Consider the following 27,395-nt stretch of genomic DNA (forward strand, 5'->3'; position numbering starts at 1 on the left):
TTGCTCCTGCTCAATGTCTGGAGTAAACGATCATCAATGTCTTGGAAGTGAAAAAATGACTGGATGGGGGGCGCTGGGTGAAATGGAGGGACTTCAGGCTGAAGAGCCAGGGGCGTCTCTTTGACCTGCAGATGAACTGGGCGAACGGGTAAACTATTTGGTAAAGCTGTCAATTGCATGCATGTTAGAAACTCCACTGAATTCCATGTGCATAAAATCTACTCGCTTATCACTTTAAAATGTGAAATAAAAATACACAGGTATACCATTTGCGCACACTTATCTCGCCAAATTTCAATTTCTCCGATTAAGTAGCACCTCGCCACTACTTAGGTGGACAAGTCTGGAGTTATCCAGAGATGTAGCCACACTTATCTGGATAAATAAATTTAAGGTTTTTTTTTTTGTTTTTTTTTTAACATGTCTGATAAGTTCTGATTTAACCGACTAAGCCAGAGCTTTCCAAACTTTTCATGTTGGTGACACACTTTTTAGACAAACATAATTTCGGGACACAGTAATTCAGTCTACTAGCAAACCAGAGGTTAAAGGTTAAACGAACGAAATGTATTTCGACAATTTATGTATGTTTCCTTAAATATATACATAATAGGTTGTGTCGTGAAACATTTTATCTTGTGAAAACCTCTCATTTATATTAAAAATATATAATATTCCAAGATTAATGTTATTGTTCTAATTTATGAATAACAATAATAAAACAAAGTTATTGTGTTATTCAGTTTACCTCTTTAATGAGATATATGAGCTTGATGCGATGAACACAGCGTTTGAATATTTGGTGTTAATAAGAAAGTCCAAAGGGTCTTCTGCGTAATTTTAAAAAGCTGGCCAGTTTCACACTATATAATTATTTGATAGCCTCATTCAACTAATTCTATATGGCTATAAGAGTGAAGACTGGAATTTATAGGAAGGGACAGAATGTCAATATAAATCCTGCACCTCCAGTTCTGTAACTCTGTGCATCCACTGAAATTCCCCCAAACAATGGAGCTTGGATGTTTCCCTTACAGCTCATCATACTAAAAGATATTTTCAAATTCTGGTGTCACCTCACAGTAACAGCAGCACAAACACCTTCCACTGCCAGGCACTATGGGGCGGATTTTCAGAGCCCTGCTCGCGTAAATCCGCCCAAAACCGGGCGGATTTACGCGAGCAGGGCCCTGCGCGCCGGGAAGCCTATTTTACATAGGCCTCCCGGCGCGCGCAGAGCCCCGGGACTCGCGTAAGTCCCGGGGTTCTCGGAGGGGGGCGTGTCGGGGGGCGGGCCCGGTCGTCGCGGCGTTCCGGGGGCGTGTCGGCAGCGTTTTGGGGGCGGGTACGGGGGCGTGGCTACGGCCCGGGGGCGTGGCCGCGCCCTCCGTACCCGCCCCCAGGTCGCGGCCCGGCGCGTAGCAGGCCCGCTGGCGCGCGGGGATTTACGTCTCCCTCCGGGAGGCGTAAATCCCCCGACAAAGGTAAGGGGGGGTGTGTAGACAGGGCCGGGTGGGTGGGTTAGGTAGGGGAAGGGAGGGTAAGGTGAGGGGAGGGCAAAGGAAAGTTCCCTCCGAGGCCGCTCCGATTTCGGAGCGGCCTTGGAGGGAACGGGGGGAGGCAGCGCGGCTCGGCGCGCGCAGGCTATACAAAATCGATAGCCTTGCGCGCGCCGATCCAGGATTTTAGTGGATACGCGCGGCTCCGCGCGTATCTACTAAAATCCAGCGTACTTTTGCTTGAGTCTAATGCGCAAGCAAAAGTAGGCTGATCGCGCTTCTTTTAAAATCTACCCCATTGTGAACTAACACAAAACCTCGCAAAAAAGACACTCAAAATCTATACTGCAATCCCATAGTAACACAACAGTAATAACACCAAGGACTCAAAGAACAATAACCCTACCTGTGAAAAAGCAAGGGTAAATATTACACTCGGTCCTAGAATACCAATACACCACCTACTGAGGAAACAAAACAAACCCGATTGCTATAGATCCCTATACAGACACTACATGCTAGCAGAATCTCTCATCGTGGTCACACACACAGAGCAGAGACAGACCCTCACCAAATACAGAATACAAAATAAAGGAGCACAAATTAGACAAAAACTGAAATGGAAACCCCAAGAAGCCAGACTCTGTGTATTAACAATGGAAAAACAGAACCACCATGCATTATAAAACAAATAAAATCAAGAAACATAAGGCATCAGTTATAATAGTAAAACCATACTAATAAAATAATATTTTAAAACTACTGATAAATAGAATTTCTATTAATTAAAATCATATACATTTTTTACAATTTCCCAAATACCAATAAAATGTTTAAAAACAGCACATATATCAAATAACACCCAATGATTAAAACTAATAAGGATTTTAAAAAGCCTCTGCTGTCCATACGTGGGAGCTCTTGATTTCCAGTCACCCTGATATTGTCGAGAATTAGGAGGTTATCCTCTCTCTCACACATACTCCCATGTCCATTCTCTCTCACACATATACTGTCACATACATACATATTCATGCTGTTATACCCACCATAACCTCTCGCTCTCACAGACACTGACACACTCTCAGGCTTTAAGACACTTTCTCCCCCTCCACACACCCCCCCACCCCACACACACAAACTCTTACTCCCCTGGATTTTCTCATATACACTCATGCTCTCACTCTCTCTGGCTCCCTCACATACACACAAACACACACACCCAGGCAAGTTCCCAATCATTCTCACACAAACACACACACCCAGGCAAGCTCCCAGTCATTCTCACACACTGAAACTGACCCCCAGGCAGGCTCCCATTCATTTTCACACCACTCCCTCACCATCCCCCAGGCATGCACACATTCATTCTCACACAAACAGACCCCCAGGCAGGCACCAATTCATTCTCACACACACATACATATACCACACACAGGCAGGCACCTATTCTCACACATACAAACCCTAGGAAGACACCCATACATTCTCATACACAGACACACCCTCAGGCAGGCACCCATGCATTCACACACATACACCCCCAGGCAGACTCCCATTCATACACATGCACACACTAAAGGCAGACCCCCTCTCTTTCTTTTGCCAGCAACCTCGGAGCCTCTCTCATTCCTCTGCTGCCACTGTCACTGATGCCGCATGGCTATTGGGGAGGCGCAGATTGCTGCTATTGGCACTGAAGCCCATTCTGCTGCCTCCTCTGTGCAGGCCCCGTGGGTTTCCACTTCCTCCATGTTGATCTCGTACATTGTGAGATCCGCATGGAGAAAATGCTGCTCTTGCACATTACCAAAGATTACATGTGCCAATCACCTTTGCTGTCTGATCTGTTTTCTAATCGGTTGGTCACAGGCTTTTTTGTTCCACCTCCCCTTTCTTATTTTTTTACCAATTCATTTCATTTTGTCTTTGTTTTCTATTTCTTTTCTCTCCATCTATCTTCTTCCCTCAAACATACAGTCAGGTTCTCATTCTCACATGCTTTCTCTCTCTCACACACACACACAGGCTCTCACTCTCACATGCTCTCTCTCATACAATCATTTATACTCAGTCTCTCTCTTGCACATGCTGTCTGACTCTCACACACCCAGGCTCTCTCTCACTCCCACATGCTGTCTTGCTCAAGCACAGACTCTCACTGTCACATGCTCTCTCTCATACAATCATTCATACACAGTCTCTCTCTTGTACATGCTGTCTGACTCTCATACACAGTCTCTCTCTTGCACATGCTGTCTGACTCTCACACCCAGGCTCTCTCTCACTCCCACATGCTGTCTTGTTCAAGTACAGACTCTCACTGTCACATGCTCTCTCATACAATCATTCATACACACAGGCTCTCACTGGCACATGCTGTCTCTCTCTCACACACCCAGGCTCTCTCTCACTCCCACATGCTGTCTTGTTCAAGTACAGACTCTCACTGTCACATGCTCTCTCATACAATCATTCATACACACAGGCTCTCACTGGCACATGCTGTCTCTCTCTCACACACACAGGCTCTCACATGCTGTCTCTGCAAACATTCAGGTCCTCACTCCCGCACACAGTCTCTCAACTCATCTCATACACACACTCTACGGGCCCTCTGCCTCTCTCTTACCTCTGGGCTCCTCTTCACGGGTCGCTGCAGGAGGGGCTCTGCAGCGTCCCTGATCTTTGCGGGCTGATCCACGGCAGCGGCGTCCCTGATCTTCGCGGGCCGATCCGCAGCAGCGGCGTCCCTGATCTTCGCGGGCCGATCCGCGGTGGTGACCCTGCTACCGGGCCTCCTCTTCTCAGCCCGCTGCTCCTCTTCTGCACGTGGCTGATGCTCCTCCTCCTTCCTGCCCGTGCGGCTCCGGCAACATTTTTCTTCCGGGGCCGCGTGGGCAGGAAGGAGGAGGAGCACCTGCGTGACCTTTTTCTTCGGGCCGTGGTGACGTAAGCTCCACCACGGCCCTGCCGATCTTCCTGCTGTGTGTCTCCGGCACACAGCACAGCCCAGCAAAACTTCACTGCTCAGCCGCCAGAGGGATGAGGTCCACCGGCGGCCGCATTGGCTCCCACTTGCCGGTGTGTCACGTGCACCGGGCTTGCGCGACACACTAAAGTGTCGCGACACACACTTTGGAAAGCTCTGGACTAAGCAGTGCCAAAGCCGCTACTTAGCCAGATAAGTCTGAAAAGTACGACTTAGAAAGCAGGTAGCACTTATTAGACTTATCAGGCTTAGTAGCAGCCTTGGAAATGCTTAGTCGGTAAAAGCAGAACTTATCCGGATAAATCCAAACTTGTGCGGCCCATGGTGTTTATATGCGCATGCATGTTTAAGCACATTTTTGTGCATATTTTATAACCTGCACAAATCATATATGTGCAGGCAATAAAACAGAGCAGTAAAATTGTGCACGCCCATATACATGTACATATGGACATGCGCGTTCAGGTTTCAAAATTATCTTCCCTGTGCAGTAATCATCTTCCTCCATTCCACAACCAGAAGGCAATGGCCCCCCCAATGGAAAAATTATAATAATTCTAGGGGCTAGAACAAGGAGCTCTTTCTTTAAATCATCTTACCTATGTCCGAGAACCGATTGTGGAACTGAATCTAACAACCGGGCAGCCTTGAGAGTGGTGCTGGTCCTCACAAGTCAAATCTGTGCTAATCTGTCCATTTTTCCGAGTGCTGCCATGTACCCGGTACATTCTCAGGGCAATCTTTCTACATTCAAGCAAAATCAGCAGGGGCCCTGCCTCTCATGTTAGGTGTTGCTGCTCATCGTGCTGAGCACCGAGTAAGATCCTGCAGACCTGGGCGTGAGTAAAGAAGCCAAGCAGCTAAGCAGCACATGCTGAAGTTTTTAAGGAAGTAGAGAGAGGGGATAGAGTTAGTGATTAAGCGAGGAAAGAAGGTTATGGCATATTTATTTATTCTTGCCACCATTACCTTCTTTTCTTTGGGATGAACTAGGGGCCCGGGCCTTATATCTTTGTCGTGAGTATCAGCTCTGGATTGTTCAACATCAGTTTTTGAATTTGCATCCACAAAAGAACACTTCTGAAAAGCCTAAGAAATTAAGAAATTTGTAGTTAGCACAATTGTTTGTTGCTTTCAGTAAACGTACAGTAGGATATTCACTTTGCAAACCTAAAGCCAGCTAAGCTGGGTACTGCTTTGCACTACGTATATTCACCATTATACTTTCATGTGACATCTCTGATGAATAAAATATTTTGTCTTTTTTATAATAATTTGCACATCTACACATTTTACTGAAAAAGGAAACAAATCGGTTTTCATATTTCTGATACTTTTATAACAAACTAAATTAAAGGGACATTTAATGCTGTGGTCTGCTTGTTAACAAATGTAGCATTGATGAAATAAAAAATATACAAATTATCTAAGAAAGCTCACGAAGCGGTTACGAGTTTGATAACTAAGATTAAATGCACAAAAGTGCAGAGTCATGTATTTGGGGGCACAGGAATCCATGAGAGCAATGCATGATGGGGTCAAGATATTAATGTGCACCAATAACGATAAAGATCTTAGGGTAATCATATCTGATGACCTCAAGGTAACAAAACAATGCAATAATGCAGTGCTAAAAGTCGGAAGCAGGGAGAGACGTTTTTTGACTCTGTCATAGGACAATAATTTATTTATTTATTTATAATTTTTATATACCGACATTCTTACATTAAAATGCAAATCATACCGGTTTACATAAAACAGAAAAAGCAGGAAAAAATATTTCCATAGTCAAATACAGAGAACATTTATAATAAAATTGTTAACAAAGGCATAAGGTAGGAACTTGAAAAAAGGTTACTTAACAGAAAACGTAAAAGAAAAAATAGTAAATGAAACACAAAGAGTTGACGTCGGGGGAGGGGCATGGTCACACAGCGCAGTCACCCATTTCCCCTCACCTCCTGATGATAATTATTGGAGAAGGAAATTTAACACCTTTTAATTCAGCATTTGAAATGATGCCTCTGTGACAATTTTGGTAGAAGAAACTGAAAGACTGCTTGATATTGTGTCACTGTGATACACTGTCTCCCTATGCATATCAACTCTTGTGAACAGAATCAACCATAAAGATTTCTATTTATATCTGTCTCTGGTAAACTCTTCCCAGTTCTCTATGTGGATATTTGCCTTCTTCAGGTTCCTTTTCAAAATGGCCTTACATCGCAGCTTTTAACCTCCTAAGTCAGGTTTCCCTTAAGTTCACCATAAAGGAGAATCTTTTTGTGTACAAATGTTTAGAACCATGGATAACACAGCCTGTTTTAAGCAGAACCCCTAAGCTCCCGTGATCTAGTTGCTGCCACATATCTGATAGCCCCTCCACACATTCAATAAACTTCCAAGATCCCCTGCTGTGACTGAATTACCTAAACAAAGCCCCATAGTGCCTGCAGGGCTGCTTCAAGGCCATCCTGTTTCAGCATGCAAGACAAAGCTATATGCTGATTGGCTCTCTCTACCAGCCAATCAGCATAGACAGCAAGTTGTTCACTGTCACTAGGGCAATTTTCAAGTGCAATTCAAATGGCATACAATATAAAAGGCAGTTAAAGTAGCTGGGTTTTAAAAAAGGTTCAGACAATTTCCTGAAGAAGAAACTGTTAATAACCAGGGGAAATCCACTATACTTATCCCTGGGTGTTAGCAGCATGGGATCTATCTACTGTTCAGGATCCTGCCAGCTACTTGTGACCTGGATTGGCTTTGATGGACCCTCAGTCTGACCCAGTATGGCAATTCTTATGTAAATAATTATATAAACAGCAATAAAAATAATACAATATCATGTAGCATGAAGAATGCCGCAGATGCGGAGCGTGGCTTCGCATACATAAGCTTATATATTCAGAAAGACAATGAGGACTTTCTCAGGAAAATATAAAAAGAGTGGTTGCACTGTACTTCAATTCAAAACAAAAGTGATGGTGCACAGTTAAGTTTAGAACTTATGAATAGTTGATTTTTGTAAAAGATGAGCTTTTTTATTTGTATATAGTTTAAATATTGTTTAAAAATATGAATGTTTTCAATAAAATCTTGACTTTTTTGCATAGTCAGAACTGTGAATCTTTATGCAAAATTATGCAGATCTACCACATAATTGCTGCAGAATTTTGAAAAATCGGCCACAAAATTTGCTAACCCTAGCCACTGAATCTTGAAAAATCTGCCACAGGAAACCGGAGGCTCTGGTTATAAGTACCTCAACATTCAGCATGCGAGCTCTTCTCAATACTTCAGTGTCTGTAGCACAATCTTGTCACTTCATTCCAAAAAGCTGCTTCAGGTTTCTCAGTCGCAGGCTTGCAACCTTTTTTAATGTGTTGAGAGGTATTACCAGCGTGAAAAAGGAGGTGATAATGCCGCAGTACATGTCATTGGAGGCCATATCTCCAAAAGCATATAGACAGAGTACAGGCAGTTCAGAGACAGGCTACCAACAGAATGAGGATTCTGCACTATAATCCCTATGAAATGAAACTTAAGGACCTAAATAAGTGTACCCAAGAAGGGAGGGGCGTATGACAGAGATATTCAAATACCTTAAAGATATTAATATGCAAGAAGCAAACATTTTCTAGTAGAAAGAAAGTTTTAGAACAGGTCATAATATGAGCTCAGAGGAGGACAGACACGAGAGTGACATAGAAATATTTCTTTACAGAAAGAGTGGTAGATATTTGGAACAGCCTCTCTGTGGAGGAGATGGAGACCAGCATTATAACGGAATTCAAGAAAGCATGGGGTAGGCACAGAGGATCCTTAGATATGAGGATGTGAGGATAAAGCCCGAAACAGGATAGGCTCTGCAGTATTACATCAGAAGTGGACAGGCTTTGCTGACCTTATCCACCGTTATTTATTTATTTATTTATTTATTTTTAATTTTTATATACCGATGTTCCTGTATAGAATACATATCGCACCGGTTTACAGAGAACTGAACTGTCGCCTCAGGGGCGGATACATTGGAACAAGGTTGAAGTGAACTTACAGTGAACAAGTGGAAAAGCAATTAAAAACATGATTAGCTAACATAGTTAGTACAATTCAAAACATATATACAGTGGCATAAGTGGAGCAATGTCTATGACACGCCAATCATCGGATCTTAGCTCTCAGGGAACGCTTGGCTGAATAGCCATGTTTTTAGCTTCTTTTTGAATACCAAAGGGCAGGGTTCTTGGCGGAGGTCCAGTGGGAGCGAGTTCCAAAGTAGAGGACCAGCTGTGGAGAGGGCACATTTCCTTAGTGAGGTTTTGGCCGGCTGGGTGTATAGCATGTCCTTGTATGCTCTTCTGATGGGTCTATTGGAAGTGTGCGGCTGAAGTTGGAAGGTTAGGTTGAGGGGGGAGATGTCGTGTAAAGCCTTGTGGATCATCATGAGGGCTTTAAAGAGTATCCTGAATTTGACTGGCAGCCAGTGAAGGTTCTGAAGGATAGGGGTGATGTGTTCCCTTTTGTTGGTGTTTGTGAGGATCCTGGCCGTCGCGTTCTGGACCATCTGAAGTGGTTTGATTGTGTTAGCGGGTAGGCCCAGAAGGAGTGCGTTGCAGTAATCCAGTTTCGGGAGGATGATAGATTGTAGTACCAGGCGGAAATCTCAGAGGTGCAGGAGTGGTTTAAGTTTTTTTAATACTTGCAATCTGAAAAAGCATTCCTTGGTGGTGGTGTTTACGAATTTGTTTAGGTTGAGTTGATTGTTGAGCAGCACTCCAAGGTCTCTTACATGCGGTGTGTGGTCAATAGATGTTGTGGAGAGTTGGGAAGAAATTGGGGGGTTGAGCGGAATACAGTTGTCCGGAGCTATTAGGAGGATTTCAGTTTTGTTGGTGTTAAGGACGAGGTTGAGGCTGGTGAGTAGGTTGTTGATTGCTATAAGGCAGATATTCCAATAGGACCATGTTTTGTGGAGTGATTCAGAGATGGGGATGAGGATCTGTATGTCATCCGCGTATAGGAAGTGCGTTAGCTTGAGGTTGGTGAGTAGATGGCAGAGTGGAAGGAGGTAAATATTGAATAGGGTGGGTGACAGAGATGATCCTTGGGGTACCCCCAAATTAGATCTGATTGGGTGTGATTCTTTGATGTTGATCCTTACCTTGTAAAACCTGTTTTCAAGGAAGGATTTGAACCAGTTGAACGCAGATCCTGTGATGCCGAAGTCTGCTAGTCACTGTAGTAGGGTCGTGTGGTTCACGGTATCGAACGCTGCGGATAGATCCAGAAGTGCAAGTAGGAATGGTTGACCTTTTACCAGGTTTAGGAGGATGGTGTCCGAGAGAGAGGCTAGTAATGATTCGGTGTTCAGGGCCTTCCGGAATCCGAATTGAGTTGGGGTGAGGATATCATTTTCTTCGAGGTATTCAGATAGTTGTCTGTTTACTATCTTCTCCATGAGTTTGGCGATCATAGGCAGGTTAGCTATAGGGTGGAAGTTGGGTTTTTTTAGGAGAGGCTTAAGCACTGCAAGCTTGAGTTGGTCTGGGACATGACCTTGAGACAGTGAGCAGTTTATGATGTCTGCTACTGGCTTGGTGATGATGTTTGGCATGGAGAAAAGCAGGTTGGACGGGATGTGATCTGAAGGATGAGACGCGGGTTTCAGCTTCTTAAGGATGTTTTCTATTTCTAATGAGAATGTCAGTTCGAAGGTAGCAAGGGTAGCTAGGGTTGAATTTTGTTGCTGGAGGGTTGAGTGCGAGAGTTGAGAACCGGTGGGGAATGAGGAAATAGGCGGAGGAGAGGGCCCCGTGAGGGGTGCGACGAGGGTGGAGATTTTTCTCTCAAAGTAGTCCGCCAGTTCATTGGCCTTGTTGGTAGCTTGGTCGTCTGGGATGAGGGGTGTAGCTGGTTTTGTGAGGGCTGATACATAGGAAAACAATGTTCTGGAGTCAAGGATAAAGTGGTGGATCTTTTTAGAGAAGAATTCTTAGTTCTGTTGATGACATTTCTGTAGGAGTTTAGGCAGGATTTGTAGGCAGAGAGGGTTGTTGTGGAAAGGTTTTTACGCCACCTGTGTTCTTTACATCTAAGCTCCTGTTTGAGCGACTTCAGTTCAGGGGTGAACCAGGGTTTCCTGTTGTCTTATCCGGATGAAGTGTTTTTGTGGTCATGGGGCACACTTGATCTGCTACTTTGTTGGTGATGTTAATCCAAGATGTAGTGGCAGTGTTGGCATCAGAGAGGTCGAGGTGATCTAATTCCTTGGAAAGATGCGAGCTGAGGAGTTCTCCGGAGCAGGGTTTCCTGACAGTTACTGAAGTTAAATGGGTTGCTTGGGGAGGGTGCTCCTTGATCTCTAGAACAGTGGAGATGCCTTGGTCCGTCCATGGGACTGGTGAGCATGTTGGGATGGTATGGGGCGATATTCCCTCATTTATGAAAATAAGGTCTAAAGTGTGTCCTGCTTTGTGAGTAGGATTGTTGACAATTTGTCTGAATCCCATATGGCTGAGTGTGGTGAATAGGGTTTCGCAATTTGTGGAGTGTGGTTGAGCGTCAACATGTAGGTTAAAGTCTCCCATCAGGATGGCTGGTTTTTCGGCATTATGGTGTTTTGCGGTGAGTTCGATGATGGGGGAGGGGTCTGCTTCAAGAATTCCTGGAGGGGCGTAAATTAGTCCGATTTTGGAGGTATTTTGATTTGAAGAGGGCAAATTCCAGGTTGGTTGAGACATTTGTGAACTGTAGGGTTAGGCCTAGCCCTTTTTTGGCTGCCAGCAGCAGCCCTCCTCTTCTTTTTTTGAGCCTGGTAATAGAGAACAGGTCGTAGGCCTGAGTGGGGAGATGATTTATTAATACTGTGTCTGTGGTTTTTAACCAGGTTTCTGTGATTGCACAGATGTCTGGTTTAGTTTCTGAAAGGAAATTTTCTCAGTTTCTATTTCTGGATACCTTAAGAACATAACAAGTTGCCATACTGGGTCAGACTGAGAATCCATCAAGCTCAGCATCCTGTTTCCAACAGTGGCCAATCCAGGTTACAAGTACCTGGCAAGTACCCAAACATTAAATAGATCCCATGCTAGATAATGCCAGTAATAACAGTGGCTATTACTGGCATTATCTAGTGGCTAAGCCAACATGATTAACTGCACTTAATGGACTCTTCTTCCAGGACTTATCGAAATCTATTTTAAACCCAGCTACTCTAACTGCCCTAACCACATCCTCCGGCAATGAATTCCAGAGTTTAATTGTGGGTTGAGTTTTAAATAATTTTCTCTGATTTGTTTTAAATGTGCTACTTTCTAACTTCATGGAATGCCCCCTAGTTCTTCTATTATCTAAAAGAGTAAATAACTGATTTACATTTACCTGTTCTAGTCCTCTCATGATTTTATAGATTTCTATCATATCTCCCCTCAGTCGGCTTTTATTAGTTATTAGTGTGTAATTGTAGTGCATACAATAACTTATACAACAAGCTAAGAACTGAGGTCTTAAAATAACCAGGGCCCAAGTTATGCTATCCCCAGTTGAAGTTACCTAATTTCCCTGGTGCAGATAGGATATAATTTAAAAAAGTAAAGGTGAATTTTAAAAGCCCGATGCATACATTAATTAGGGAATATGCGAATATGCTGGGCTTGTGCGTGTTGAGCGGATTTTATAAGCCGTAGGATATGCGCTTAAATGCCACAGCGTGCATATCTCGGAAGTTTTCAAATAGGGGCGGGGCATGGGCGTTTCAGGGCATGACGCTGAGATGTGCGTTTAAATACGCGCTCTGGCGCGCGCCGATGCCCCCCCTGCTGCGTAACTTTACTTCTGCAATGGATGCCATGTAAGTTATAAAATAAAAATAAACAGGCAGACTGATGGGGTTTTAAGGGCTGAGGATAACTGGGGGAGTGAACGCTATTAAACTGGGGGAGTTTGGAAGACCTCTCTCTTACCTGGGCAAACTGGTAAAACTGGAAAAGGTGTCGGGGCGCGCCCCTTCTAAAATCCCCCGATTTACGTGCTAGAAGCAGCATTTAAGTGTGCACTTATGCACGCCCCCTTAAAATGTGGTGCCCACGTGCGCGTGGCCAGGCTATTTGATAACATGTGCACATATACGCCGACGAATGCATGCACATGTGCGCCCGCATCCTGGTTTGAAAGTTACCATCCCAATTTGTAAGTTGTTGCCAATGAACTGTAATTTTGAAGAAAGTTACGATATCTTATTTTGAGTGCAGGAGGGTTTACATGCAGTGTGGCGTGTTGTCCTGTTTTCTTTGTAATGGATTCAGACAGCTGATTAGAGAGCTCAGCCACTTCACTGTGATCATAGGGCATGCACCAAGTGGATCCTAACCTGCCATGTACTCAGCATATTAGGCTGTTCTGGGTACAGCTGTTATTCAGCAGCAACAATAGCGTGATGCTATCTTTCCTAGGAGTCAGCAGTTCTGGAATTCTTAGACCTGCTCTCTTATCCACAGCACCTCCCTTGTTACACACAGTCACTAACATTACTCAAGAGACTGGCCTTTGTGCGCAGCTAAGGACTGGTGGAGGTATCTACGTCTGCAGATGTGCATGACTGACCAGTTCTCTAAGTGCATACTGTACCCTCTGTAATACTCTTTGCGCTTCATGAATTTTTTTTTTTTTTTTTTTATAGTTCAGAAGCCTAACTATCTGAAAATATATAAACTAGTGTGTTAAATATCTTTTTACCAATGTCAATTTCCTGCGATTACTACTCACCCTTTGGGCAAGCTTCAGCAGTACATTTCCTAGTCTGATCATTCTAAACTTTCTTCTGAGATAACTTTTCCTCCCCCCCCCCCCCCACTGAGGAGATGGAAACCCACCGACAGTTCTGTGAAATGCATACTGACTTGTCTTTCATTAGTGTAATAAGAGCATATTTGAACTAGCAAAGGATGGCAGTAAGAAAGCATTCCCCATGTATTGCCTTTGCAATCATTTTAAAAGGTAACTGTTTTAAATAATTCCAACAGAAAAGGTGGTGGGTGCATGGGACAGTCTTCCAAGGAAGAAGAAGGGCCCAAAAAAAAAAAGGTTATGCAGTTTATGAACGTACGGGACACGTGCAGAGGATCCTTAGAAGTGGCACAGTGAAGACAGAGCAGAGATCAATGAATAATTACCTGCAATTCTGCCATTATCCGCTCTCCTTCTTCGTCTTCATCCTTTACAGCCGAGGCTGCAACTGGAGGAGATTTTGGGGGTAAGGCTTGATCCTCTGTTTGAGACCTTGTTACCTTTGTCTGCAGAACAAGGCCAGCCTCCTCGTTAGATTCCTGGAGAGTCAGAAAATGCAGAGCAGTGTGTATGTGCACTGGATCGAACTATCTCATTATTTCTACTGCTTAGCATTTCTATAGCTTTACTGGGCATACACAGTGCATACCTAATAGGGGTTGAACGGGCAAAATTTTGCTCAGATTGTTTCATTCATTTCAGGGTCGTTTTTGTTGCTCTTTTTGAGTTTCATTTTGATGCTTTATGAGAGCAATTTTCAAAAGCAGTTACATGTGCAAAACAGGATTTTATGCAAGTAAATGGTTTTTTTTTTTTTTTTAATTATCCCAGGACTGGTGCATGTAAGAGTACGCACAGATGCGATTTCATGCCTACTTTTATGTGCACTTGAAAGAGGCGTTCTCAGGGGCAAGCTGGGGGCAGGGAAACCATTTACGTGCATACATTTGATTTTCATTGGCCTGTAAGGATTTCACTTAAAGAATAAGTACCTCCTGGGCATCATACCTCATTTCCTTTGTGCATTAACTAGTGTGTAACCAAGAAATTTTAGTCAGAAACTGAGCAAATGAGCGGATGTACTCTCAGGACACCTACACAGATAGAAGCAGGCCATCATGTCTCTTTTACAGAAGCACTCTCACCACTCTAGAGGCACTTTCAAATTGGCCATCGTTCTATTTGGTGGTTTCCTTTTCAGTATGTATTACTACTGTTCTGCTGATATTTAAAATACCTGAAGCAACAGTAGTAGCCAAAACTATTTTAAAAAAATGTTTTCTAGTTAAAGTACTTATTTAAAAAAAAAAAAAAAAAAAAAAGCTTTTCCTCCTCAGTCCCTCCCAGCACTACGGATGTCTGTAAATTGTGCCAAGTCACGAACCTGTGCAGGCATCACACTGATCCATGCAAAGAATGAGTGCAGCATGCACGGCTTAAAGAATGGACTCAGAGAGTGCAGAGCATCCAAAATGAAAGCTACGCTTTCTTGGAATAGAAAGATGTATGTAGAAATGTAATAAATTAAAAGGAAATGTAAGAAGAAGGCCACAAGCGGCACGCTGCTCGTCATTTCTCTCTTTATTCCTGCAATGTGTTCTGAAGTGGAAGGCTGTAACTCTACCGTTCCTCTTTGCCTTTTGTTTCAGATAGAGAGGGACTTTTCCACAGATAGCTTACGTGACAAGGAAATGTATTTAGCATTCTTTTCTGAGGACCAAGGAGAGCACTGGGTTTAGCAGCCATCTTGGTTTATTGGTAACTTCTTAAAGAAGAGTTTAAAAATGAGACCTTTGGGTTATGTGCCTACTGTGTCCTAAGGGCTCTGATTGGGTGAGAATGACATTTTGGCAACCTCAGTCGCTGCACAGCAGAAACGCATTAGGATTTGATACAATTCTAGCAAAGATGACATTACTGAACAATGCTATCTCGTTGTTTGACAATATCCGCCCATGAGAGACCCGTGATTATTACGCTGCACCTTGTTTTCCATTATTGGTCCAGCAGTGTCTGGCAGCTGCATGTGGGACAGATCCAGTATGGAGACCAGTGACAGGGAAAAGGTTGAGAGATCAGCTGTGATATGGGGGAGGGAGTGGTGTATGGAGCTTCTGCTGGATGCTGTATGGGAAGTTATATGCTCATCTAGCCAAAGAGAAAGACAACCAGAAAGGAAGTATCTCATCTGGGCAGACTAAATGGGCCAATTGGTCTTTATCTGCCATCAGTCACGGAGATATTGTGTTACTATGCGTTTTGGAGTCTTTTGTTTATTATTATTGGGAAATATGCTGTAAAACCAGGATTGGAGATATTTTATTTCTTATGAATTTCATACAACAAAGATTTTTTCCATAGGTACAAAATGAGAAAAAGTCCTTTTGAATAAGGCCCTAGAAATCTTTAAAAGTCTGATTTAAGCATCTAGTAATAAAAAAAAAAAAAGTGCCAAAAGCCTGATGATCAGTGTGTGCGCAAAGCTCTAAAATAGCACATCTTCGGGTCAAGGCTTTGATTTCCTGCAACTTGTGAAAAAAAAAAATCAAAGCAAACACCTGTGCAAAGCTTTGTGCAAAATAACACGTGTGCAACTTTTGTCCGACTCTTAAATTTAGCACATTTGGGAAAAAGCAGAATTTTTGCTTGCTAGTTTTTTTTTTTTTTTTTTATGGAATTTTTTTCCCCTTCCAAATGTTGCAGTAATGTAAATCTTTGGGCAAAAGACACCCAATTTCAAAATTATGCAAGCAATCTGATTTGCTGGCTACAACCCCCTTACTTTTACCCAGTCCTTAAAGCTGGCTGGAAAGCATTTCTCCACAGGTGAAAACACTTCCTGAGGGCTTTCCGAATTGCATCCCCTCCTCACTATTTTTATGGTATAAACACAAATCTTGTCTGGGAACGAATCGGACCATAGTTCTCGGCCAGTTTTCCAGTGAACTATTGCTGCATCATCCAACCTTTGAATTCTCCTTTTTTAGTGCGTATATGACATCGCCCGTTCTCGGTGGAGTGGGGCCAGATCCCGGCGGGTAGATGCGACGTGGAGGAGGTGGAGGCGGAGACTTCCCAACCTTATTGTTATCTTGTTCTGCAGCAGAAGTCTCCTCTGTAAAACAGGGTGCAGAAAAATATCTCAATAAGAAAAATAAAGAGAAAATCTAATGCCAGGCTTGTGGTGCAGATGGAGCCGTAAGCCCCACTGAATATCCCGACAAACTTGTATGCATAACTTTATCCGAATAACCAGCTCTCTGGCTTTCTAAATATGAATCTCCTTGCAAATAAATCAATTTAAAAGGAACCATGTTTTATTAAACAAGTGCAGTGATGTGGAATAAATGTTACAATAAGAAACTGATTGCTGAGTGAGTCACTGGCTTTACAGTATGTGCAGATAACTTGTAAATTGGTAGGTAGTGCCTCTGCGTAGGCAAATATATTGCTAAATTATGTGCTCTCCTATTTTTGTGTCAGGCAATTCTTGAAGGTAGACTCGTGCAGTGTTTTTCCAACCCTCTCCTGCAGGCACACCTAACCAGTCCATAATGAACAGGCATGAGATAGATCTACATACATTGGGAACTCCGTGCATACAAATCTGTCTCATCCATATTCACTGATGGCAAGCCTGAAAACCTGACTGGATAGGAGTACGTCCAGGAGAGGGTTGGGAGCACTGTACTGGTGCATTTGAATCTTTCCTCAGAAACAGGAATGGCAAAATATACATCGAGAATACTAGATATTGAAAATCCTCATTGAGGGGCTTTTGTACCAAAACTATGTTAAAATTAATGTATGTACTAACCACTATGAGGGGGTATGCTGATACAATAAGTTGAAAGGTCCTGATTCAAAGAAAAAGGTGTGCTGTTTACCTCATATGCAGACTCTTTAAATCGTCACTATGTACTAAGACCTTACAGCGGACGCTAAATTTAATGCACCCTCTTATACGGTAACTTTTATATTGGCTCGCAGGCGCACATGTGCATTCGTTTGTTGGCTCGCGTCCAGAGACTCGTTCATTTTATAACAGAGACGCGTATATGCACGCATGTTATAAAATAGCCTGGATGCGCAAATGCCGCATCTACCATGTGTGTGGGGAAATTTTATAAGGGATGTGCAATGATGCCATAGCTAGTTTTCCCGGTTCATTCCCAGTTTTCCCAGTTAAGGTTTAGGACTTCCAAACTGACCTATTTAATAGCCTCCTTTCCCTCCTATTAGCCCCAACTTTTAAAATCTGTCTGATTAGCCTAGATTTGCTTTGTTTAATACTTACCCACCATCCATAACAGAAGTATATTTACATGGCAGGGGACCCCAGCGCGTGCCGGTGCACATAAGTATTTACACGCACATGTCTTGGCTAGGCCCCGACATGCCCACTCCCTGCCCATGCTCTACCCCTTTACAGAATAATTTCACTTGTGTGCACAGCGGGAGATACTCCAGTCCATGGGAGGCTTATAAAATCAACTTGCCCAACTCATGTGCCAAGTTTTGGTGCATGCCGTGCTTTGAAAATTCACAGTTTATTGTGGAAAATTTAGATTCTGTCAAGGGACTCAGTAAACCATTAGTGCACTGATTTAATACTGGGAGAGAGTTTAATATTGGGAGGATGCTGTGTCCTTGGCCTTCTCCCCATTAACATATCTACCTTTCTAGTCATCTCCCATCCTCCTGATCAAAAAACAGCAATTTCCCCAACTGCAGACCATCCTCTTCCTGACTCTCTGGAGTGTTAAGCATCCTCTCATCTGGTGTGGTTCAAAGTTTGAACTGAGGCCAGATGAACATCGAATGCTAGGCCGGTAGGAGGTTAGGAATTGCACTCCTCCCAGACTGGCAAAGATCCTTTTTGAGAGAGCTGGAGACTAGGGGATCACTTTTGGGGTCCTAGGATGGAAGGCAAGGACTTACTTTTCTGGGCTTTAGGTGTTAAAATAATTTAATGCACATGCTAAACTATGCAAGTTCATTTTTAGTGGGGGAGTAGCCTAGTGGTTCAAACTGTGGGCTATGAACCAGAGAAACTAGGCTTCAAATCCAACTGCCATTCCTTGTGACCTTGGGCAAGTCTCTTTACTCTCCATTGCTTCAGGTACAAACTTAGATTATAAGCCTTCTGGGGATAGGGAAATACCTACAGTACCTGAATGTAATCCACTTTGAAGGGCCGAAAAGCAGAATATAAAATAAATAATGTACACTCTTAATACATGGGCTCCTTGATTCTATAAAAAGAGCAAAGCAACAGTGCCTTCTAACAACTCATCCAAAAGAACCAATAAGAGTCTCTTCTGACTCAAATACAAAAGTTTTTATATTTCTTTTCTATAGTATCGTTTAGACAGTTTTATTTCTCTTGTCAGTCTCTGGAAGGTCTGGAAATGCTGTGCTATTTTTCCCCACTCACTACATTCTCCAGCCTTCTCTCCTCGTCTTTGTTGCGTGGCTAATATGAACCCATCTCCCATAATGCAGGAGAAGGAGGGTACGACTACAAACCGGAAAGTTTCTGACATGTGCCTTGGCAGCCCGACTTAAAAGCTGGATTCGCATAAGTATCCCTCAATCTATTTTTCGACTAATTCCAAGAAAACGGAAGTGCAAGAATCGGATGGATTATCTATCATACAATATAGATCAGGGCATTCCTCACTAAAGTTTGGCCAAAACAAAGCTGGTAAGAGGCAGTATCACCTTATACACGCAAGCAGCAATGTCCGCTTTCATTTGGCTGGGTACTGTATTGCTGGCATGGTTTCTGGGTGATGGGTTTTGATCACCTACAAGAAGGCATTACAATCTATCCCAAGTCTTTTTAAAGCAAAAAAAACCCCCATCTTACGAGAGTGCAGTCTTACCTACAACTTCCAATCTGTCCACAACATCCCTCTTTGAAGGCTGAGGAGGCACTTCCAGACTGGGGATTGACTTCATTATGTTGGCCTGTGCTTCTTCCAAGAGCTTCTCAAACTCCTTTCCATTGTACTGGTCCAGGTTTTGTCTTTTTTCTTCCCATTTCTTTTCCGCTTCCTGAGGCAAAACAGGAGTCGTTCAGTTGTACGCTTCTGGATAGTTTAATGGCATTTCTGAGTCACGATTCCATTCCATCCTTCCTGCATTAGGTTACGCGCAACTGCACTGATCTCAGCAAGGAGCAGTAATCGCTCTCAGATGAGCACAAAGGACAAGTCGATGCTTGTGCTTTGCTGCTTAGTTTTAAATTAGATCTTCACAGTTCATTTTCCACATTAAAAAAAAAAAAAGGTCAGTAAACTCAGTTCAGCATGCTTCACTGATTGTTGATCACAGCACTACAGCAATGAGGCGTGTGGGGTTATTTTTTAAAACAAAACACTGTGTGTGGTTTGCCCTCACCAGACACAAAAAGAGAGTAATTAGGAAAAAGGTGCAAGTCAGGCAACAATATTAACAAAGGGCACGACTCGCATGTGTTCCCCCTGCTCACTACCACTCTCTTTGCAAAGATATTAACCAAGGGCCTAACTTACCCCCTGTTCCTTGGACTTGACCTAGAAATTCTGGGTTTTCAACCCAAGCTGTGGGGTTCTAGGGCCCAGGGACTTAAAGAAAAGAAAAATAGGCAGGATACTTTTTAGGAATACCATCCTAAAACTGAAATGGTGGAGGAAACTGCCTGTCTCGCACGAGTGCACCCTGGACGCACCTCCTGTTCTGCTCCCTCCCTCTCAGCCTGAGTCTCACGACGACAGTGCACATAAAGCAGAGATACTGCCTTCACCTGGGCCACTTTCACCAGGTTGTAGGTTTCTGTGACCTTTTTCTTTTTTGTATGGGAGGGGCTCAAAAGAGAGAGGAGAAAAGAGAAATACAAGGACAAGGGGAGGGGGGAAAGGCGGCCAGGGGACTCAAGGGAGAGAAGAGTGAAAGACACAGGGGTATGGGAACAGAAGAAATGAGGACAGAGGAGCAGAAAGGATGGACGAAGGATGCAAAAGCAAAGGAGGAAGGCAAAAAAGGGCCAGAGGGAAGGAAGGGGAAAGGGACAGCATCACAGAGAGAAGGCAGCACAGAAGGATGGAGGCTGGGGAAATGGACAGAGGAGCACCCGGGGGATGGACACAGGATAGGAAGAAGATAAAGGGAGAAGGGCACAAGGGAGGGAAGGGAGAAAGACAGAGGAGCCCTGGGGAGCAAGGGGAGAAGGATAGAAAGATACAGGAAATGAGGAGAGAAGGTAAAATGAGGGAAATGTAAGACCTTGGACAGAGGAAAGAGGAGCAAAAACAGCCCTAAGGAAAGTAAAAGAAGTTGCACAAGGGAGGAAGAAGGGAATTGGGAGAAGGTGGTGCGGAGGGAGGAGAAATCTGAGCGAGTGCCATTTCCTGGCCGCTAGTCATTTTGTGGCCCCAGGTTCTGGAAATTCCTGACTGGGCCCCAAGAAAGGGCACAAGTCAGAAAGGCCTTACCCTTGAGGCCACAAACCCTCCTTACCCCTCTCTCCCTACCAGTGAGGAAAGAAAAGTGTGGGTGTCCTGAAGAAGCTTTTCTCCTTCCTTTCCTTTTTTTGTTCTAATGTTTAATTTGTTCTAATATTATAACTGAGCTCAGGAGCGCACATTTTTCATTTAAATTTCAGATTTCCTTTGTTCTATCTGAGTGCAGGAGATATTTACTCCTCTGCACACCAGGGCAAGTTAGAGATGACTGCTTAAATTCGTTTTATAAGCAACACCAAACATCTTTTAGCCAAAAGATCTTCATTCAAAAATTAGAAGAAGGATCCAGCAGAAGAAAATAGGATAAAATATAAGCTTTGGCAAGTTAAATGAAAGACATTGATAAGACAGGCGAAGAGAGAATCTGAAAAGAAGTTAGGCAAAAACTAATAATAAAAACTTTTCAAAATATATCCAACGCAGAAAGCCTGCGAGGGAGTCAGTTGGACCGTTAGATAATCGAGGGGTTAAGGGGGCCCTTAAGAAAGATAAGGCCATCGTGGAAAAATTAAACAAAATTTTTGCTTCAGTGTTTACTGAAGAGGATGTTGGGGAGATACCCGTTCCGGAGACGGTTTTCAAGGGTGATGATTCAGATGGACTGAGCCAAATCATGATGACCCTTGAAGATGTGGTAGACCTGATTGATAAACTGAAGAGTAGTAAATCACCTGGACCAAACAGTATACACCCCAGGGTTCTGAAAGACTAAAATATGAAATTTTCAATGAATTTGTAAGCTATTGTTAAAATCATCCATTGTACCTGAACATTGGAAGGTGGCCAATGTAACCCCGATATTTAACAAGGGCTCCAGGGGTGATCCGGGAAAAATTGTGGAAACTGTTATAAAGACTGAAATCACCAAACATTTAGATAGACGTGGTTTAATGGGACTCAGCCAGCATGGATTTACCCAAGGGAACTCTTGTCTGGGTGAATAAACATATGGACTAAGGTGAACTGGTAGATGTGGAGTATTTGGATTTTCAGAAGGAGTATTTGGATTTTCAAGTCCCTCATGAGAGGCTTCTAAGAAAACTAAAAAGTCATGGGATAGGAGGCGATGTCCTTTTGTGGATTGCAAACTGGCTAAAAGACAGGAAACAGAGAGTAGAATTAGATGGTCTGTTATAACAGTGGGAAAAGATACAGGGGTAGATTTTAAAAGGTGCGCGTGGGTGTGCATGTGCGCACGCTACCCGTCACACGCACATGTACGCCCGATTTTATAACATGCTCGCGTAGGCACGCACATGTTATAAAATCGGGGGTCAGCGTGTGCAATGGGGTGCACAATTGTGCCCCTTGCGTGCGCCGAGCCACGCTGCCTTCCCCCGTTCCCTTCCCCCTAGCCTGACCTTCCCACCCTGTCCCCTAACCTTTCCTCCCCCTAGCCCTACTCTAACCCTCCTGTCCTTTGTCTTATCTTTTGTGCCTGCCTCTGGGCAGGCGCAAATTGTGCGTGCCGACCGACACAGCAGCAATGCCCGGGGCACGTAACCCTTTGAAAATCCGGCCCAAATAGTTGAGTGTCTCAAGGATCTGTACTTGAACCGGTGCTTTTTAATATATGTATAAATGATCTGGAAAGGGGTAAAACAAGTGAGGTGATCAAATTTGTCTTAGGAGTTATCACCCAGGAAAGAGATCTAGGCATCATACTGGATAATACATTGAAATCATCAGCTCAGTGTGCTGTGGCGATCAAAAAAGCAAACAGAATGTTGGGAATTATTAGGAAGGGAATGGCAAATAAAATGGTGGATATCATAATGTCTCTATATCGCTCCACGGTGAGACCACACCTTGAATACTATATGCAATTCTGGTTGTCGCATCTCAAAAAATATATCATTGCACTGGAAAGTGCAGAGAAGGGCGACCAAAATGATAAGGTCATGGAACAGTTCCTCTATGAGGAAAGGCTAAAGTGGTTAGGGCTGTTCAGTTTGGAGAAGAGATGACTGAAGCGGGGATATGACAGAAGTCTACAAATCATGAAAGGACTTGAACAGGTTAATGTAAACTGGTTATTTACTCTCTCAGATAATAGAAGGACCAGGGGGCACTCCATGAAGTTAGCAAGCAGCTCATTTAAAACAAATCAAAGAAAATTCTTTTTCACTCAACGCATAGTTAAGTTCTGGAATTCATTGCCAGAAGATGTGGTTACAGCATTTAGTGTAACTGGGTTTAAAAAAGGTTTGGATAAGTTCCTAGAGGAAAAATCCATAAACTGCAATTAATTAATAAGCAATAGTAGCTTGAGATCCATTTAATGTTTGGGTACTTGCCAGGTACTAGTGGCTTGGATTGGCCACTGTTGGAAACAGGATGCTGGGCTTGATGGACCCCTGGTCTGACCCAGTATGGCATATCTTGTATTTTTATGTTTTTAAGCGTCATGTGTGTAGTTACACCTATTTATTTTTTATTTATTAGTCTTTATATGCCGTCTTTCTGAAACCAATCAAGGTGGCTCCCAGTTACATATTAACAATAGATATGATTAATGTCAATTTTGTACTCTTGATAGATAATAGTGACAAGAAATAATTTAAAAAACCTATTTGTTTCCTGTATCATGTATATCAAGAAAAGGCAACTCCAATCCTTGAGAGCCACAAACAGGCCTGGATTCCAGGATATCCACAATGAATATGCATGAGACAGATTTGCATACAATGGAAGCAGAGAATTTAACTTTACCTTATACATATTCAACATAGATATCCTGAGAACCAGACCTGTTTGTGGCACCTCAGAACCGGCATTGCCTTTCCCTGATACATACAAATGGCATCTAGATTTCACCACAACTTAGACATAAATGAATTACGGGGAGCAAGCTGGGTGTGGACTGACTTAAGAACAACAACGAGAAAACACCGTACCTCAATTGACACAGCTCTGTTCCGGTAACCCACGTGGTGAATTTCCTCAATGAAAAGGCTTTGCATGGTGGACCCATTTACAGCTGCCGTAGGTGACTGGGGGCTCTGCATTGGCTGGGAAAGGACCGCCGTCTCCTGTGAGGTGGCTGCAGAGTTTGAGGTTTGATGGCCTCCCATCAGTACACCAACCGAATGGCTGGCCAGTGAGGGGGATTGCGGAGGGTTGTTCACCAGTGCTGAGGAGTGCTGGGACTGATGGATGACGACCGGAGAGCTCTGCGCATGGTGAACTGTCATTGTAGGAAAGGGCACCACTTCTGACTTGACAGAGGAAGTCTGTGACTCGGCGCCGTGCTGGGAGTGACCCTGGCCCAGAGCCACCTCGTTCTGGTTATACAGAGCTTCGGTGGCCCTTTCGGTGGTAGAGTAATGCACGGTGTGGGTAGAACTGGAGTCCTTTAGGAGCCCCTCAGTAACCTGTCTATAAAACAAAGGGCAGGTTATAGGAAGTCATGCAATGGGGTTTTCTGACTCTCCAAACCTATGACAGCTATTCGGATTTTTAGGAGAGTGATTCCATTCAATTTATAGAAGTGACTTATGGCTGGGTGATTACCTTCTAACGAGGGTTTTAATATTCTGATAAGGGTCAGTCAAAGTTACTGAAAATTAAAATCTAGTTGCTTACAATGTGCCTCAGCAACAAAATCACACTAGACCGGAGCCCAAGGACAATTTTGGTTAAATAGTGCAGTTTTATTATTTTTAAAAACAATGGCTTTTTTTTTTAAACAACCGTAGGGGGGGGTAAGTATTCACTATATATACAGTATATCTCGAGTTAAAAGCATAAGCATGTCATCTTTTTTTTTTTTTTAATTCTTTATTTATCATTTTCTTATATTATACAAGTATCCACTTGCAATATTGCATTTACAGAATCAGAAAATATTGTATAATCCTTACAAATAATACCATGAATATTACACTTTCTGTATTATTTAAAGTAAAAAGAGAAAGTTTATCAATTTTAGAGCATTTTTATTGCAATTTTATAATTAACTAAGGAAAAAAAGTAAGTTAAATTATTCTCCAACTTCTATCTTATTTATACCTGTTTTTCTACCCCTAAAAGTACTCTGAGTTGTTCAGGGTCGGTGAATTGATATTTTTGTTCATTCAATGTTATCATGCATTTACAGGGGTATCTTAATAAAAACTGACCACCCTTATCTATTACAAGTTGTCTTAAAGTGAGAAATTTCTTTCTCCTAAGTTGGGTAGTTTTTACCAAATCCGGATATATCCAGATTTTATAGCCATAAAAGGTCTTCATTCTATTGCGAAAAAAGAATCTGAATATATTATCCTTGTCAGAGATAAATGCTAATGTAACTAATAAATTTCCTCTTTTTTCAACAATTAGTTCACTTTGAGATTTTTCAAGCAAATCAGATAATTCAAGTGAAAGTTCATCCTTTTTTTGATCTACTAATTCTTTGATTTGTTTTCCATCTTGAGCTTGAGCTTGGTCTTCCTTTCCTTTCAAGGTATTTATATAAAAAGCTTTTACTATCGTTGGCATACATTGGTCCGGTATTTGAAGCACTTGTATTATATAGGACCTAAATAGATCAATGGGATTCATTTTACTAATAATTGGGAAATTTATAATTCGCAAATTTAAATTTCTTGAATAATTTTCAATATTTTCTATCTTTCTTTGAATCTCATTTTCACTTTTTATCTGGTTTACTTGAATTTTCTCTACCAGAGATAACCGATTAACAATCTCTTTAGTTTGCTTTTGTTGATTAAGCGTCATCTCTGCATTATTTTTTACCGCTATATTGATCTCATTCATAACTTTAGTTAAATTCTTAATTGAATTATCCAACTTAGACATATATGTCCACAAAGTGTCCAAAGTTATATTGGAAGGTCTTTTTTCCTCTTCATTAATATTGCTATTTTCTTGAATTAAGATCTGGTCTAATTTTTTAGGAGAATCAATCTTTACTAAGCATGTCATCTTAAAAGAAATTAACTTCCAATGATCAGACCATGAAATACAGTGGAAAAGAATATGTTAAAAGAACGCACCTAGGGCACATCCAGTGACTCGGGGTGACAGTGCTGTGCACTGCCAAGTGGAAAGTAGACTCGATTCCCGGGCCCGGCTTCTGACCCTGGGCAGGGAGTGATGTGGAGTCAGAATTCCCAGCACCCCCAGGGCGGGGAGTCCCAGCCACTGCACATGGGCGCCACCTGCTGGCCAGACTCAGGGTGTATTCCCTGGGTTCCAGAAGGAGGCTGTGGTCTGGGACCCTGGGCCAAAGAATGCCATTATGATCGGGCAGGGGAATTCATAAATATGGGGGGAATGTATCAGGTAGCTGAGAATGAAGGCTTATGACGCTGTAGCCCCAGTACAGGGCCGGCTCAGACTGAGCTGGAAACTCAGAGGTGCAGGAGAAAATAGCCAGAGGCAAAAAAAACAGCAATACGATATTTTTAGCGTGTCCAACTGAAACATATCAAAATCAAAACATACTAAAAGAATCATGTTATAATGATCCCCTGGAGCAGACTATTTTGGACATGAAAAATGAGTGAGCACTACCATTGCATTTGGCTTTGTCAAGGAGAGAATGATAACTACAGACTGCTCAGTATGAGCAATTATTATTAAATCACAATTCGGCTGCACTTCATAACCTACTGAAAGCCACTTGCACAAAAATCTCCTAAAGTGAGAGATTTGATGAAATGGAAAACAAGAGCTGTGGCAAATTTTTATCTTTTTTTTTTTTTTTTTTTATTAAACAAGTTCCACGCAGAACTAACAGAGCCTGCTTGTCTGGATTCGGGCACAGACATGATTGAATCCCCCAAACTTAACCTGGTCAGGATCCTCTTGGACCCCCTAGCATGTCTTGAAAATCTTGTGTAGATAGGACACCGCACAAAATAGCTATTAGTGGGAGTGGTGGTGGGGGAGGAGAGGGAGGAGAGGGAGGATACCCAGGCATGGTGATTGTATAAGCCTGCTTTCCTTCCTTTGGAAAGTACGCTAAAAGCAAAAAACATTCACAGTGAATAACTGCACAGTGGTAAAGGCAATACAATTTTCTCAAGAAAAGTCTTAACACAGTGCTAACCTCTCAACAACTGTGAAATGACTCCCAAAATGTTTCTGAATTTAGGGAACCACTAAAGGAAACTGTAACAAGCATTTTCACCCAGCGCTAACGGAGATTACGTTCTGGGATGTGCGCAGATCTGAGCCCCCTACCACCCTCCTCCTCCCGAAAACCCCCAACCTGTCGGGGTCCTCATATCCACCCCCCTCCCCCCCCTTGTTATGGATATGACATCAAAGAGAAATTAGAGAACACACACAGTGATTTTCCTAATTCTTCTTTCCCTTCAAAAAATAGACCAAAAGCTAAAGGGCTTCAGGTTAAAAAGAAAACAATTATACCTTGACAAGTTTCATCATCATGAATCCTTTATCAGGGAAACATTTGAAATCATGTCTGAACACTAGAAAAATTTTAATGTGGACCAGACCAACTATCTCAAAAAGGTTTGCGACTTCTAACTTCTGTGAAGACAACTGCTATGAACACTATCACTTCAACCTCCCATTTTCAGAGCAATCTATCAAATGCCGTAAGGGAGTACATTTCTGGTGTGTAAAAAATAGATT

General features: G+C 42.7%; 1 protein-coding gene across 20 annotated transcripts in view; it reads right to left on the reverse strand.

Annotated features, from left to right (window-relative positions):
- KIAA1217 (KIAA1217 ortholog) overlaps positions 1–27,395 on the reverse strand; it is a 925,495-nt gene that overhangs the window by 9,605 nt on the left and 888,495 nt on the right. For 19 of the 20 annotated variants that reach the window (XR_003854495.1, XR_003854494.1, XR_003854493.1 and 16 more), the window contains 5 exons: positions 23,684–24,164; positions 19,167–19,338; positions 16,245–16,393; positions 13,665–13,817; positions 5,461–5,580 (listed from right to left, as the gene is read on the reverse strand). Coding sequence is in view for 17 of the 20 variants with exons in the window: in XM_029588689.1 (XP_029444549.1) it covers positions 5,461–5,580; positions 13,665–13,817; positions 16,245–16,393; positions 19,167–19,338; positions 23,684–24,164 (1,075 nt within the window). In the remaining 3 variants the exon portion in view is untranslated. The remainder of the gene's footprint in view (positions 1–5,460; positions 5,581–13,664; positions 13,818–16,244; positions 16,394–19,166; positions 19,339–23,683; positions 24,165–27,395) is intronic. The other variant, XM_029588697.1, reaches the window with a different exon arrangement.

Source organism: Rhinatrema bivittatum, chromosome 2, assembly GCF_901001135.1.
Source record: "Rhinatrema bivittatum chromosome 2, aRhiBiv1.1, whole genome shotgun sequence".
Taxonomy (NCBI): domain Eukaryota; kingdom Metazoa; phylum Chordata; class Amphibia; order Gymnophiona; family Rhinatrematidae; genus Rhinatrema; species Rhinatrema bivittatum.